This window comes from Prunus persica, chromosome G3, assembly GCF_000346465.2.
Source record: "Prunus persica cultivar Lovell chromosome G3, Prunus_persica_NCBIv2, whole genome shotgun sequence".
Classification (NCBI taxonomy): domain Eukaryota; kingdom Viridiplantae; phylum Streptophyta; class Magnoliopsida; order Rosales; family Rosaceae; genus Prunus; species Prunus persica.
In genome coordinates, this window is record NC_034011.1 from 21,906,367 (window position 1) to 21,922,929 (window position 16,563).

Sequence of the window (16,563 nt, forward strand, 5' to 3'; positions counted from 1 at the left end):
GTGTTTGTTAAATAACTATTAGTAGTTAATAAACCCACATCTAGATCTCAAGTATTTGTGGTGATCATAAATATATATGTACACTATGTGTGAACAACTCATCGTGCAAACATACTAGCTTGGAGTTTGTTGTTACACAAATGATTGCCGTTTAAGGTTTTTTATTGACTTTCCCATGGTTTAGGGTTTTTTCTTATTTATCAGACCATGCTATAGGTTTAGCATTTTTTAGTATAATATACAAGTACGTATTTTTTTAAAATATTTCCGTTTTCCATACACATATGAAAGACTCAATAAAATACACGTTTAAAAAAAATGCAATACATGTATTATACAAGTATATATATATTCTTCACTTTAATACTCGTGTTTTTTTATAAAATTTCCTTATTATACATACATTATTTATATATTATTGAATAAAAATAATCTATATTTTAAATTTTAAATATATTATATAGTGGCCGAAGTGAAAAAATTTGCTGAATAAAGCAAGTACGTACTTTTCCCATTTTGTATTTTACAAACTATGGTTTAAACTAGTATTTCTCATACGTGCTTATTTTCAGAACAAATAAAATAAAATAAAGGGCTCACTAATCGTGGTTCATGAATCATGAATGGAGATTTGTGACTGTATCAGTAGTTTAAACTTTAATTAATTATTAAGAAATAAAAATTCAAATTCAAATTGAGAGGAAAGACACAATTAATTAACATTTATAAGAATTCTCTAATGAGCTGATGACGTGATAAGAAACCGGTTTATACAAAAAGAGAAGCCCAAGGACCGAGTTAGGCTGGCCACTGGGCCTTTCATCACTACTCACTTACGGGAAAACTAGCCACGTGCACGTGATCAGATCTAGATGCTACGTGGCAAGCTCTCATACGAAGGCTTCCTTGGTCCCCATCCATCCTGTCCATTAATCATGTGACATGTAGTGTTCAGACTCACGTGGAAACTGCAAAGTCTGCATGGTGGTAGGGCCCACGTGTCACGTGTCATTATTGATTATTCCCACGTTAGATTTTACGACTCCTCAGCCACAGGGACATCCTCTTCGCGTTTCAGGAGAGGTGGAAGATTAATTAGATGAGTTTTAATTTAATGTGTTGGGATAAAGGTTCTTGGAAACATGTACCTCAGATTTACCTCACAAAATAATTTGAATCTTGAGCCATTTTTTTTAATGGAAAAAAAAAATCAGATTTAAGATTCAATTTTGTGGGAAGTCTCGATATTGGTCGGTTTGGACGTATTAAGAAGCTCATCAGATCTTGGAGTTGGATATTTGTTTCATAATTAATTAGGTTTATTATTAAGTTTTATACAGATGTTAAGTTCAAGAAATACTCATTTATTACTTCCATAAACAGTGAATCAATCATGTTAATAAAAAGTTCTATGTTTTTTCTATGCGGAAATAAGTTAATTAACAAAATTTAGACTCACAGTGGCACGCACGTCTGAAAATCCAAATCATAAGAGTTAACAACAGAAAGAGGTAGGCTATCGAGTGACCTGAGGATTTGCAGTTTATTGATGAAGAAGAGAAAAAAAAATAAAAAAATTGAAGACTCATATGGTCCTATACAGTTTTCAATTAATTTCATGTGTATCGTGAAATCAATTTGGTCGCTCATGAAATCTATATAAATAAAGCAAAGGATAGAGAATGATAAAACACTCAAAATACCAGAAAATGTCTTTGGTTAATGCAAACATTAATAATTGAAATTATTAATTAAATGAGAATAATATGGTAAATTCACACTTTCTCATATATAAAAATTCAAATGAAAAGAAAATTCAAATAATGGATCATATTTTTATAAAACACAATTACCCATTATATTTTTTAATTCTAAAATAAATTTTAAAAATTTTAAAAATACCTCTTACAGACGCGAAAATACGTGTAAAGAGGTTAGTAGTAAGAATATATAACTTTATTGACTAAAAAAAGAAAAGAAAAAAGAAATCATTCTTGTGATAATAAACCTTTTTGGTTCTCGAATTTCTTTCTGGTATTAGTATGAAAGTGAGATATGATAAAGTTATGTGGATCTTCAAAGTAAATGTGGGTTATATGTTGAATTATATCTTTCAACTACTTTAAAAGTGTGAAGCTGTCCCAATGGAAAAGTAGTGAATTGTTTATCACCTTGTTGAATAGATTTTCCTTTTTATTTTTTGCGTTTCCTTGGTTGGTTTTCACTTTCCATAGTTGCGACAAGATGAATTTTTTTGTCTTTAGAGATATAAGAAAGAAAAAAAAAAGGGGGGGGGGGGGGGGGGAATTGAGAGGTTAGTGTAAGAGTACGATATATATCATATATAAAAAAATAAAAACAAATAAAAATTCCAGCTCATTGAACATGTAGTAGTTAGAATTCTAAATTAAAAAGGTTATTGTGTTAGGTTGGTAAACTTGTACATTTAATCTATATTCTCAATTTTTATTTTTATTTTTAATTTAAACAATAGTTTAAACTACAATGGCATGGGGTTTCTCATAGAAACTCTACTAAGGTGTCATGGGAGTTCGAAACTGAGACCACTCTGATATGCATGTCAAGACCCTTTTTAACCGAGCCACATCCCGTTGGCTATATTCTCAATTATATTCTAATAATTTTGAAACTAGTCATACAATTAATTGAACCCAAGAAATCATATACAAGTATGAAGAACCCACTTGAAACCCTACGAATAAAACTCTGCAAAGAAAAAAGAAAGAAAAAAAAAAGGTGTGGTGGAATTGGTTGGGGGCCTCTTTGCTTGTAAAATGAGTCCCTGTCGCTTTACAGCTCCACTTCTTACATTTTCCCTACTCTCTCCAACTCTAAGCAACCCAAAGCTGCCATTCCCACGAGATCATATGTTCAATCTATTGGTTGGTGCAGGCCATTTATCAACCCAACAGAACCAGAGGGGAGTCTTTACCATGAAGCCAAAGGCAAAGGGTGTTTCTGTAATTCTGTACCATGATGAAGAAAATACTTTCTGCCATTTTCCCAATTTGCAAGCAGGGAGAGGGAGACTGGGAGAGAGAGGGATCCCATTATTTTATTATGGGTCTATCTCTGTGTATCATTATGATAACTCTTTTTCAGTACACTTGAAGGTACTTTATTCAAGGTGCTTATATTCAAAGTTGCCATTGAAGGTGCTTATGATAAGAGTATGATTGCCATTGTCTACGGCTTTTTAATCAAATCTTAACTTTTTACATGGAATGAAGAAAATCAGATTGTGCTTAGCACCTAAAAGAGCTGACTACTCAAGCTTAATCAAATCGGATTTGGATTTTGTCGTGACAGTCGCCCATACACAATTGCATCAATAGTCGAGAGTCATCAACGTACGCGTGAGTGGCTGTCTGTTTCAAACACACTCCTCAACCGGATTTTTAGATTTCACTCTATCTCATAACTTTCTAAGTTTCAAATATCACAGTAATTTGTCTAGGAAAAAGGGAAAATAACTCCTTACAAGAACGTTTTAGTTCCAGAAGTTTCCACCTTCCCACAAATAGAAAAATGTCACAAGCTTGGTAGTTGTGCTTTCATTGCTATATGTATACGAATGTTTGTTGAAATGGACTTGTTAGCTTTCTTCTCTTATATTATTCAAGGAGCCACTGCAAAAGCTGTCTCCATTTCAAATTTTCAATGCCCCTCCATCTCTTCCAACTTCATTTTTTTCCTCTCCAATCTCCATCAGGCAGGCCCAGGAAGGTCAGCATGTCCTACATTCATGGCGCTAGGCCTCCTTAAGTGGCAGCATCAATGCCCCATATTAGAGTGGGCCCATCATCTTCCAGCCATTGCTTTCCATCTGCAGGCCCATACAAACATGTGCTCTTCATGTCAAGCCATCTGCATTCTGCATGCACTCAATTCCTCCCAAGCTTTTGGTTTTGGTATCTTTAAGCATTATAATTTTAATCTGTAAAGCAAAGTGAAAATAAATAAAAATCATATGTGCGAATAATTACTTGTATGCTCTCGTTTGTTTATATGCTTTTGGGAATAGAAAGAGTAAATGGGGAGCAGAGCAGGACTCAGGGCAGCCAAAGCCATTTATTTCAATGTCGTTTTCAAGCAATGGAATCAATTTATGGAGTCTTAAGTCTTTCAACCACTTATATTTATAACAACACAAATTGAAAAGAACATCATTTTGTTTTATTCTCCAATGATTCTTTTTTTTTTTTTTCTTAAAAAAAGAAGTTATTTCATAGCATTGATTGACAAGTTGTGGCAATATTGAAGGAGCCACTTCGACCAATCAGAGATTCAGAAATATATATATATATAATTATAATATATAGGAAAAGGGTTTATTCTAGTAGAAAAGGGTCTTAACTTGCATACTAGTGGTTTCAAGTTTGAACCCTCATGTGACCTTAGCAGTGTGTATGAGAAAAACCTCATCTCCAATATCATTTATATAAAAAATAAAAATAAAATGATTTGATTTGGTTTGATTTGGCAAGAAAAAAAAAAAGGGAATTGGGAGTCCATAAATTCGTTTTGGGTTCTATGAAATTGATTTTTGGAGAAGTAGATTATTGGGCCCAATAACGTAGAGGCCTCAAAATAACAGCAAAAGCAAATTTATGCTACAAACACACACGCACACACCATAAGACTAAGGCAACCGTTTTCGACCAAAAAAGAAAAGAAAAAACCGCAGCCGTGAATATTGAACCCGCTTCTAGTCCTAACATCTACTCTGCCTTTCATCTTTAGAGATTCCAAGTAGCCAAGTAAAGATACAAAATACAAAGTAGAAGAATTGTCCTGGTAGTGATCTCATAGCACCCTCATTTTGGCTTTTTGTTTCTCCCCATTGCACCAATTTATGTGCAAGTTCTTTAGAGATTCAATTCCTTTCTTTTTTGCCAACAAACTGATTAGGGTTTGACTTTGATTACAGAATTTCGAAAGTCTATAGGTTTGTGGTTGTTTATACCATATCTGACCAGCTAATCAGAGAACGACACGTGGAACGAGGACTCACGAGAAGGACACACTAAGTCCGACAATCTATCTCGCCTCACCGAGTACCATCGACAAGTTTTTAGCCTTCAACACCATGGGCTGCCGATAGTGGCAAAAGACCACACTTTATTAGAGATTTCTCACAATGACATGTGGCGCCTCCTTAGGCAATGCCTACAATTCCACATCGAAATCCCACTCAAGATGCACCCCTCCCAAAGTCTATAAATAGGGGCGCAAGTCCCCAAAACAAGGTAATTGCGACATTCGGCTATTTAGCCATCACTCTCTCCAGACTGTTCACTCGATACTTTATATTTATTGTTATATTGTTGTATTTAAAGAGTATCGCCGCAAGGCTACTTTTTGAATAGAATATTATAGCAGTATAGCCGCGCGGCTATACTCTATAAATAGCCGCACAACTATCCTCTATAAATAGAAACTTTTAAAAGTATAGCCGGTTGGCTATACCCTTTAAATAGAATATTTTCATCGAATAGCCGCGCGGCTATACGCTTTAAATAGAATATTGTAAACGTATAGCCGTGCGGCTCTACTCTATAAATAGAAAATTTTGTAAGTATTTTAAATAGAATATTTTCCAAGTATAGCCGCGCGGCTATACTAAGTATATGATTTAATTATCAATTATGTTTCAATTATTGTTTATGTAGTAAATAATTAGTGTTTAAATATTTTATTAAAGAAAATAAATTTAAAAAATTAGTTACTATTTATTAAGTAATATGGTTATGGGGGTGATGATGAGTTTTTCAATAATGCCCAGTTTGGTGAAGGTTTTGTAGATGATTAGTTTGGTGAAGGTTTTGTAGATGATCAATTTGATGAAGGTTTTGCAGATGATGTCTTTGATGATGATGTGAACAAATATAGTGAGTCAATTAATGTGGATGAGTTTGTAGATGCTGATGTGCAAGTAGAAGATGAAGATGAAGATGAGGAAGTACACAGTGTAAAAGATTATGTGTATACTCGATTTTATTAATGTTTCCTAAAAATAGTACAACCGCATGGCCATACTTATTTTGACATGTGAGCGCCTAATCGCTAGGTGAGTCCTTTTTTTATAAATAAATAGTATAGCCAGTTTTTTCCTGATTTTTTTTTTTTAAAAATGGTATAGACACGCGGCTATACTCTATTTTATTAGTGTTTCTAAACAATAGTATAGCCGCGCGGCTATACTCAATTTTTTTTTCTAATTATTTTAAAAAAATAGTATAGTCGAGCGGTTATACTCTTTATATATATACTGGGATCTTTTTTTTCTTCTAAATTTTTTCCCCTGATTTTTTGTTTATTGATATGAGTAGTTTAGAGCATTATCCAGTACTATTAGGCCATTACCCGAGTATCTATTGATTTACTGTGAAATTTCAACACCAAAAAAAAGAAAAAATTGAACTATCAAATTGATTTACTGTGAAATTTCCCTCTCTTCAATATCTGCTTTGGATATGTTGAAACTAGTATAAACTAATGCAACTAGGAGGGTCCTTTTTTCTTAATTGTTTTTAATTAAATAGTATAGTGCGCGGCTATACCTTTTAAATATACGTTATTCATAAGAAATTATGTTTTCATCTGTATAAGCAGTTTTTTTAATGCTTGTAAGCTAGTATTAGAATTTAAGTTCCTTAAGCACAGCATTGGAAGATCACTTCTAAGTTGAAATGTATACTACTTCAGTTTTTCTATTCATTATTTCCCTTGTGTTATATTTTTGCCACTACAGTTTCTTATTTTTTCTGCCTGGATTATTGCAGGCTGTGCTTAAGATGCTTAATGAGATTGGAACTGTTAAGAACATTCCAGAGTTCATAGGGGGTATGAAGAACAGGTATTTTGTCTTATATCTAGTAGTTCACCAACTGCTGAAGAGGCTTCACACTGAAACAATTATTTATCATTTGTTTCCGGTTCTTACTTGAGGAAGCGAAAGATGTCAGGTTTTGGGCATCGTGTGTACAAAAACTATGTTCCTAGAGCTAAGGGTCATAAGGAAATTGGCAGATGAAGTGTTTTCCATTGTTGGAAGGGAGCCTCTGATCGAGGTGTATTTCTGATCTCCATGGTAAATGCTCCCCACTCCCAAACAAACTATTGATGTGAAGTAGATGCAACTTTTATGTCTGTCTACACTTATCTTATGTCGTTTGCAAGTATCATTTGATGCAATTATTGAGTTTGAGTGCGTTTATCTTATGTCATTTTCAGGTAGCTGTTGCTTTGGAAAATGCTGCACTGTCTGATCAGTATTTTGTTAAAGCTTTATCCAAATGTTGGGGTTAATTTTCATTACTTTTCTTTAGACCGTAAAAAAAGAATATTTTCATTACAAGGGTTTACCAGCAGTATCAAAAATGTGTTTAGGATAAAAATAATATTTTAATCTTTTTTGTTCCGCAAAAAATAAGTACCTGCTACATTTCGGATCATCCTGTTTCTTAGTTTTGCTAATCTTTGTGACTATGCAGGTGTACACTGGAAACTGGCTGCTGCACCCCACTATATACCACCGAGAGAACGGATAGTAACAAGTGATTCAGACAAGCTTTCTCAGGTTTCTGTTTCAAATGCCTCTAGGCGTTGGCTGGCTGGATAGGCATATTTAGACCTCATTTGGAACCGTGTGGAATATCACAGGAAACGAAAATAAATTTCATAAGAAACTATAGGGAGAAAGAAGTATCTCGAGTGACATGTGCAAGGACACGGTTCCAAATGAGAGAAACCCTAGCTATGTTATATATTTGTTCGGACCAAAATTAACACAGTGGAATTTCTACAATGAGCCAATTTCGTGGTTAACTAATTGAGGCCTAACTGCCAAGAGCCATTTCAACATTAAAAACTATCTTAGTTTTATTTATTTACTTTCATTAGTAATTATATTTTAATTATTATTTAATTATTGAAATATTAGTATTAAATATTTTAATTAACTTCATAAAATCATAATTACTTAATAAATAGAAACTAATTTTTTTCTTTAATAAAATATTTAAACACTAATTATTCACTAAGTAAACAATAATTAAAACGTAACTGATAATTAAAGCGTATAGCTGTGCGGCTATGCTTTTACACATTCCATTTGTTGCGTATATCCACGCGGCCATACTGTGTAAATATTCTATTTCAAGGGTATAGCCGCACGGCTATACGATGAAAATATTCTACTTACAGGATACTGCGCGGCTATTTAAAGAGTACAGCCACCCGGCTAAATGCTATTTAGAAAGTACAGCTGCACGGCTATACTCTCTAAATATAACAATATAACAATAAATATAAAAAAAAAAAAACAATTGTTTTCGTCGGCACAGGTCTATGCCGGCAAATATTTGCCAGATTAGACTTCTCCCGACAAAAGTTACCTTTGCCGATGTAGTGTCGTCGGGAGAAGTTCCGGCAAAATCGCCGCGATAAATTTTTGCTGACGAAATTGCGTTGGTATAAATTTTTTTATTTATAAATTTAATATGAACTTAGTATCTTTAGGTCAATAAATTTTTATTTTAGTAATTAAATAATATCTTAGCCTTATTTAATTACTTTTATTAGTAATTATGTTTTAATTATTATTTCTTTAGTTAATAATTAGTAAATAAGAAAAATGGAAGGAAGAGATAACAAGCTGGAGAAAGACAACAATCCAAAAATGATAAAAAGATATTCAGAACATATGAAAATGATTGTAATGCTACTAATAAATTGATAAAGTAAAAAACAAAGAGAGATTTCCAGTGGAAAAAGTACAGATGCAACAATAACTCACCAGGTTTCTTTGCAGACTTCCTTTTACCTGTACAACCATTGGCCGGCTCTACTTTTGCAGAATGATTAGAACCACCATGGTCTTGGGGAACAAAAACAAATGCAACAGCCAAAAAAAACTGAAGAATAATTTTCTAAAAACAATTGGTCCAAATGCATAAAAGAGAAACTGATTGGTACCATGGCATCCGAAAACGGCCCTTCGCTTGTTTCATGTTCTTAGCAGCGACTGACTCTGCAATGTAGACACCTTTCTCTCCTAAACAAATTACAAAACGCAAATGGAGCACAGTTATCAGGAAAATTTAAATCTCCATAGATCCTGTTACAGCCCAAGAAAACCTAAAGATAAGCAACCAGATTACTGACATTTTTCCAAAACCCAAAAGATGCAAAATGGGCCAACATATTACTTACGCAGGAACATAGCCTAACAACAAATACAAGAAAAATTAAAACGAAACAAATAATATATACCCTATCTTTGCAGGCACTTTGTTTCTGTCTTTTACCTCTCTACTGTTTTTACATGTGAATTGTGAGGCTTCAAAAACAGTAATGTTTTTTTTAATAAAAACGAACTAAATACAGAAGGATTGAACCTTCACACCGTATTGCAATTTCCAGAACAAAAAAAATTAAATGAATAAAGATCTAAATGTTCATGTCCACTTCTTGGGATTGGTATATTTTGGATTTTGTAAAAGATTGCGAGGATAACCAACGTCCCAAAGGAGAAGAAGAAGAAACTGTGGTGAAAGTAACACATGCCATGAATGAATGAATATCAAATTCTGCAAGCGTTTGAGTTATAATTTCTGGTAATATTTCACTTCACACGGGGACCACCGAAAAAGAGACGCAAGCGCAAGTCTCGCAAAGCCTTGGGCCTCTGTCTGGGGAAAGGCCTCATTTTGGGCAAACCCTGACTGAAGGAGGTTTTACTATTTATAACTATTTTACTGCTGTCCAGTAGAGAGTTTGAGAGTTTTCACCAGCTGCTTAATGAGTTTCTCCCATCATTATGTCTTGACTTGTTACATTAATTAACTTGCGATCAGTAAATTTATGTGCTTCTGAGATTGATGATGTGTTAATAGCATCACCTTCCAAATTGTTGTTACAACCCTTCCAATATCCCTCAAGTACTGTGTGTGGCCAATTGAAAGTCTTTAACTACATAATTGTTGCACATCTCGTTAGGCTGGTTGGTTAGGGTATTATACCGCCCTCCTTTCATTTAAGTTAGAATATTTTATAGTAATTCAAATTATCGCTTGTATTGAGTTGCAGGCTTTTGATAAATATTCCATTGCATCAAAGACTTATACATATTTGATTATGATTATGCCCCGTGAACAAATAATAATAAATAAATAAAATCATAGGAACAATTTCAGCTAATCTCTTATAATTCTTTAATAAACACTCAACTCAAGGATCAAAGTTCATTATAAGAGCTGTCAATTATTTATGCTAGATTGACAGAGAATACAAGGCATATATCAGATTTTAGAAAAGGAAAAAAAGTATTGAAATTGGGTGCCCAAAGACTACTTTTGGGTAGCCGCGGATCCTAATTGGAAACTACAGCCCAATCCAATGTACCATGTCGGATTGGATTGCAATAGGCCCGCTTGAGCCTGAGGCACAAAAACGAGCTGTCGTCTTACTGAAAATAAAAACGGTCTGCCGTGTGCTGCTTTGAATGTGCCACGTAAGCCCGCGGCGAACGCAAACCGTGACTTCCCTCTGTTCTGCTTCGATCGAGCGAAACCGAAGCAGAAGGCTGAAGCTGCCGAGCAGCAAAGACACACAGAATCACAGAAATGGAGAAGAAAGCCAAACAGCTGAAGATACTAGTAGTTGCCCTCGCTTCTTTGACAGCTCTTTCAGTCTTCTTCCTCGGGCGAGAACGAAGACGCCGAAAGCAGAAGTGCCCCCAAAGTCGGTGTTATTTACGAGCCGACCACACCAAGCCACAGTGCGGATTCAAGCGTGTCTTGGCTGATAATACATACTCTCCGTTCAAGCATTTAAACCTCCTCAACGACCCTCAAGAAGGTATTAAGTAACACTCAGAAAATTGTTTGCTTTCGTTGAATTTTTTTCGTTAATTTGATTTTCTTGGAAATGTTAATGGAAGTTTGAAATTTGGGTGGATAGATAAGACTTGGAATTCGCATCCTTACGAGGCGGAAGTCACTGCCTTGATGGAAAGTCCTCGGCTTGAGCTTCAGTGCATTACGGTGAAGAATGTGGATTTGAAAAAATTGAGTGAGTCGTACGTTTGGGTTGAGACTGAGTCGCAGTTGAAGGAACTCGTTGAGGTTTTAAGTAAAGAGAAGGTCTTTGGCGTTGATACTGAGCAGCATAGCTTAAGATCCTTTTTGGGTTTCACAGCTTTAGTGCAGGTAAGCTAAATCATTTGACAAATGAATGTATGTCTATATGTTGTGTGTACATTTCTAATGTTGGTGATACTTTGATTAGATTTCTACTGAGAAAGAAGATTATTTGGTGGACACTATTGCTCTGCGTGATTGCATGAGCCTTCTTCGGCCAGTTTTTGCGGATGCTAGTATCTGTAAGGTAATTATTTATTTATGCTTTTTGTGTATGTGTTACTGATTTGGGTGCACATGGTAACACTATGAATGAATTGTATTTGTAATGTATTAGCGTTAACATGGTGGAGTTTTAATTGTATTGCCGTTTTTTGTGTGGGTATTTTATGTGACGTACGTAGGTGTTCCATGGGGCAGATAGTGATGTTCTCTGGCTACAAAGGGATTTCCATATTTATGTTGTTAATCTCTTCGATACTGCAAAGGTCAGCTGTCATTTTTGTATTATGTTGGATCAGTGTTAGATGACATGTAAACTCAATTATATAAACATAAAACTCAATTCGTGTTCTTTTTAATACACTGCAGGCTTGCGAAGTGTTGTCAAAATCACAGAAATCACTGGCTTATTTACTTGAATCTTACTGTGGAGTAGTCACAAACAAATTGTTACAGGTTTGGCCTTGACGCTGTCTTATTGTTGATCCTTTTGCTTGCTTCTTTCTTTAAATTTATAATTTTCTACTAAATGGTTAACCTGACTTTAGTTAGTAGTAACCCTTCCTTCTAACCAACAATTATACATAGATTTCGGAAATCTTGTTTTAAGGATTTGAGATGTAGCTACTGTGCTCATAAGAGACGTCATATTGCTTCTTATCCATTCTCATATTGATTTGTAGCGCGAAGACTGGAGGCAACGACCCTTGTCAACAGAAATGGTGCAATATGCTCGAACAGATGCACACTATTTACTATATATTTCACGCTGTTTAATTGCTGAGCTGGAAATACTGGATAATGGTACACCTTCCTTCTTGTATCATAGCTTCTTCTTGACCTTCTTTATTTAATGAAAAATGAAAGGATTATGGCATGTGAATCATGAACATACTATAGGCATTGAAATCCAGAACCAGTGAATGCCAGTCTTCAGTCTTCAGCATTGTACGTGCGTGTCTGCACCCCTGTGATCCTTTTTGTTTCCAGAGAGTTCATAACCTGAATAAGATGAAATGATGAAAGTTTGCATATTAAGTAAAACCAGTAAATTCCAATTTTTGACATTGTATGTGTGTGTCTGCACACCTCTGAATGTTTTCTGACATGATGAAGTTAACCATTTGTGATGATACTTATCTATTAATCTTTTATGAATCATGAACTAAGCTAAAACACAGTGCATGTGTTATATGATAACTCTTGCTTAGCTCTGTTTTCAAGTTGATAACCTTTTTCAAACTATGCCTACACCTTTTCTCATAGTCACTGCATTGAAATTCTAAATATCTCACTCTATCAGAAAACTCCTGTTCCAATGACAAATTCCATTTTGTTCTCGAGGCTAGTCGGCGTTCAAACTTGATGTGTTTGCAACTCTACACTAAAGAGATAGAAGCTTCTCCTGGAGAGTCTGCTGCATCATCAATTTTTAGCCGCCATTTGAACGGACGAAGAGGAATTTCATCAGTTTCTTGTGAAATCCAGGTATGCTTCTTTTGATGTTCTCGACACTTCAAGCAGTTGAAAGTATTGCATATAATCAATAAATCACATCAATGCAAAAATGCATTTGCATCTGCTTTCCACCAATTTTTGCATTGTTCATAGCTTGGGAGCTTTTTCTTTCTTTATTTTTCCTTAGCCGGGGGGAGGAGGGATCGAGTTGGGTATTCTGGATTCAGTGAGTTCCCCTTTATTAAACTGGGACTGTAGTTTTGTTAAGAGACCCAAGAAAGCTTTGTGGATGGTGGTCCTATTGGGTATTTTTTGCTGCATTTGGGCTGATGAGAGGAACTGTAGGGCTTTTCCGTGGTCAAGCATGCAGTCGTGGAATTGAGAGGCCAGCTCTTGTTAGAATTTCTTTTTCCTGGCCTTTCTTTCTAGATTCTTGTATGGTTCTTGTAACATTTCTAATGAACAAAGTTACTTATTAAACTAAGTATATTTATGCAAAAGTTTGTATTTTGGTTTCAGGGTACTGTGAGCAAATTATGCGCATGGAGAGATTTAATGGTTAGTATTACCTTTTCCCGAAGTTTGGCTACAATGGATACATAGATTTTATTTATTTTTTGGTCGAAAGATGGATACATAGATTTTAACTCTCTTGTCCAGATATTTGTTTAATTTTTCATGAAGAGTACCTACTCTTGATGAACATATCAACGAACCTATCTCATGAAACTTAGACACATACATTCTTATTATCACGTTTTTCATCTTGTAATGTTGCACCTTAGTGTACTGAGATCGCCTTCTAGATACTTAAGCAATCACATGCCATTTACTTCCTTTCCAGGCTCGTGTACATGATGAGAGCTTGAGATATGTAATATCAGATCAAGCTATTGTTGCCCTTGCAGATAAAGCTCCAACGACCCCTACAGACATATTAGCTACCATTGCTCAAGCTGATTCTAATGTGGATTCAAGTTTGAGTTCAGGCCTCTCATCTCCATCCCCTGTTGTTTGCAGTCATTTGGATGATCTATATCATCTGCTCCAGAACAAAATTGGCAACGCTGATGATTTCTTTCCCCTGATTCTTCAAAACTGCCTGGGTACAAATGGGAGTTGTCCACTGTCTATCTTCAATTATGCTTTGCTGATTAAGTGTAATCTGAAAATGACTCAAGTTTCTAGACAAAATGGGGTCAGAAACTCAAAGAAAGTTGCTCGAAAAAGTTCTCGGCAGCTGTTTGTTCAAAAATTTTCCTGCAAAGCTCCAGTTTATCATAATTGCAGGATCTATGCAGATGATGGGCGGTTGCTTTGTTACTGTGACCGCAGGAAGCTTGAATGGTTGGCAGTCATATCTCTTAATTAGTACGTTTTTACCACAAAATGGATTGCATTTGGCATGACCAATGTTGTATCTTACAGGTATCTTCGTCGGGATTTGGCGAAACTTGTTGATGAAAATCCACCTGCCATTATGCTTCTTTTTGAGCCCAAAGGCCGTCCTGAAGATGAAGGCAATGATTTTTACATTCAAAGTAAGAAAAATATGTGTTGGCTGCGGCGAAAGAAATCATTACTTACGGTACCGAATAATTCCCTCATGCTACAGAATGCACTTCCCGGAACATATGAAAAGCCACCGCTCTCATGATATTGTCCTAGTATGCGTGGACTGTCACGAAATAGCTCATGCCTCTGCTGAGAAGTACAAAAAACAGATCGCTGCAGAATATGGGATTCCACTTTTTGTTCGTAAAGTGGTTGTTTCAGAACAAGCTCATGCTATATCTGAGTCATCTGTGCCGGCAACATCTTTTGAGGAGGAAGGTGTATCTCCTTTACAATTGCGAACTGCTGCTATGGCTCTTTTGCGCCATGGACCAAGAATGCCATCCACGCGCCGTGACGTACTGACAGAGGTACATGAGCGTATATTTAGCTCTTGATTTTTTAAAAATTATTACAATGGTATATAAGTTCATTATGGTTGGATAAAGCAAAAGGACAGTGAATGCTACAACTCTTGGTTGAACTTTAGTAAAATGGCTTCTTTTTTTCTTGCATTTCATTCAGTATAAATATCCATGATTGTGAAAGGCCACACCAAAGGTTTTTTTGTGTTGATTCCGTTAATTTTGACATTACAGGTTTTTACTACTGCTGGTCTCTTGATTTTAGGAGCTTATGTGAATGTGAACAAATATTTATTTGCTTTGCAGATTGTTATGAGATATTATGGAGGGAGGCAAATATCTGAGGAAGATTTAGAGAGTGCTTTACTGGTTGGCATGAGTCCTCACGAGAGAAGACGATTTGAAAAGAAGAAAGGGCTTTCTTTCGGAAAGTCTAGAAGGCGTGTTCTTTCAGATGCAGAGCAGGAGAAAAATACTGTTACCATGTCTGCATGTGCCAGTGTTAAAGCGTCAGAAGTTGACACTCTACATGAATCATGTACCAGTACAGCAGAAGCATTTATCATGGTGAAGGATGCTGCTGGTTTAGGCAACTCCTCTTTAAATTCATATTTGGGGTCTGATGACAAAGCTTCTGACGTTGTTCAGAACATGGACTCAGATATAAGTGGAGTCTCTGATATGCAGTTTGTATCTGTTGTAAATGCTGATGGTGATTGTGAGAGTAGTGCACAAAATGGATCAGTTGACGTCTACTATGCCAGAGATGATGCAATTTCCCAACCTAAACATAGATCAAAAATGTCTCTCTTAGGACATGGTCCACATGGTAAGCAAGTTGTGGAGCATCTGCTAAAGGAATATGGCGAAGATGGTATACGTCAGTTTTGTCAAAGGTGGAGACAAGTATTTGTTGAAGCTGTTCATCCTCGTTTCTTACCTTCCGGCTGGGATATTACGCACAGGTACATGCTTGTTCTCTTTCTATGCTTGCCTCGAGTTTTGATTTATATAATTATGTTTAGGTGCTGAAATTTTGTTCATCTATGCCAAGGGGCTGATAACGGGCACTGTTTTTTCCAGTGGTAGGAGGGACTTTGGCGAATTTAGTGTTTACAATCCTACCAAGAAGGCTTCTGCTGCCGCCGAGGGTTTATGAATCAACAGTGCAGTTGCAGACGACATGTGATTCTATTTCATCTCATATGCTATGGAGAATTTGTTTGCAGTTCCCTCAGTCCTCATGTCCCTATTCCAAACGCTCCCTTGTATCTTTTATATTTTAAGTTTTCTTTAGAATACAAATATCTCCTCGTTTTGAAAGATTTTGTGTGGTATTTTTCTGTTTACGGAACCTCGGCAATACAAGGGAAAACTTCATTGAATTCTAGAAAAAATGATGGGGTGCTCAATACATGATTAATAAGAACATCCTGACTATCAAAAGGAAGAGCCAAGGAAACCCAGAAGAAATTCATGCTACTGCTTTATCCAAAAGGAGACGACAGCTTCCCAGCTTATTTATACACAGATATTGTGAGCAAGAATCTCTTCGATTTTGCGGTTTAATGTGCATATTGTGTATTTCATTATTTCCAGTATTTCAAGTGAGTTTTCCTTTTGATTTCTGAATTTTGTGCATTTGGTGCTCCTAATTAAGTAGTTGTATTATCAAAAGTTAAGTATCTGAGTATTGCTGTCACCCATTTCTTATTTATTGCAATCAGATAGTCAGCTCATCTAATATGGTTAATTAAGCGTGTCCAAATAGCATTACTGAAGACGATATGATTCGTTAA

At 35.6% G+C, this 16,563-nt stretch overlaps 1 protein-coding gene across 1 annotated transcript; it reads left to right on the plus strand.

Moving 5' to 3' along the window:
* Positions 10,549-16,466, plus strand: LOC18782164 (protein RRP6-like 3). Its single transcript, XM_020559796.1, is given in 13 exon segments — positions 10,549-10,884; positions 10,987-11,234; positions 11,314-11,412; positions 11,570-11,653; positions 11,757-11,843; positions 12,071-12,191; positions 12,691-12,875; positions 13,365-13,403; positions 13,690-14,192; positions 14,274-14,396; positions 14,398-14,770; positions 15,071-15,729; positions 15,848-16,466. Coding segments are annotated over 13 exon segments (2,832 nt in total). The 5' UTR covers positions 10,549-10,649; the 3' UTR covers positions 15,924-16,466.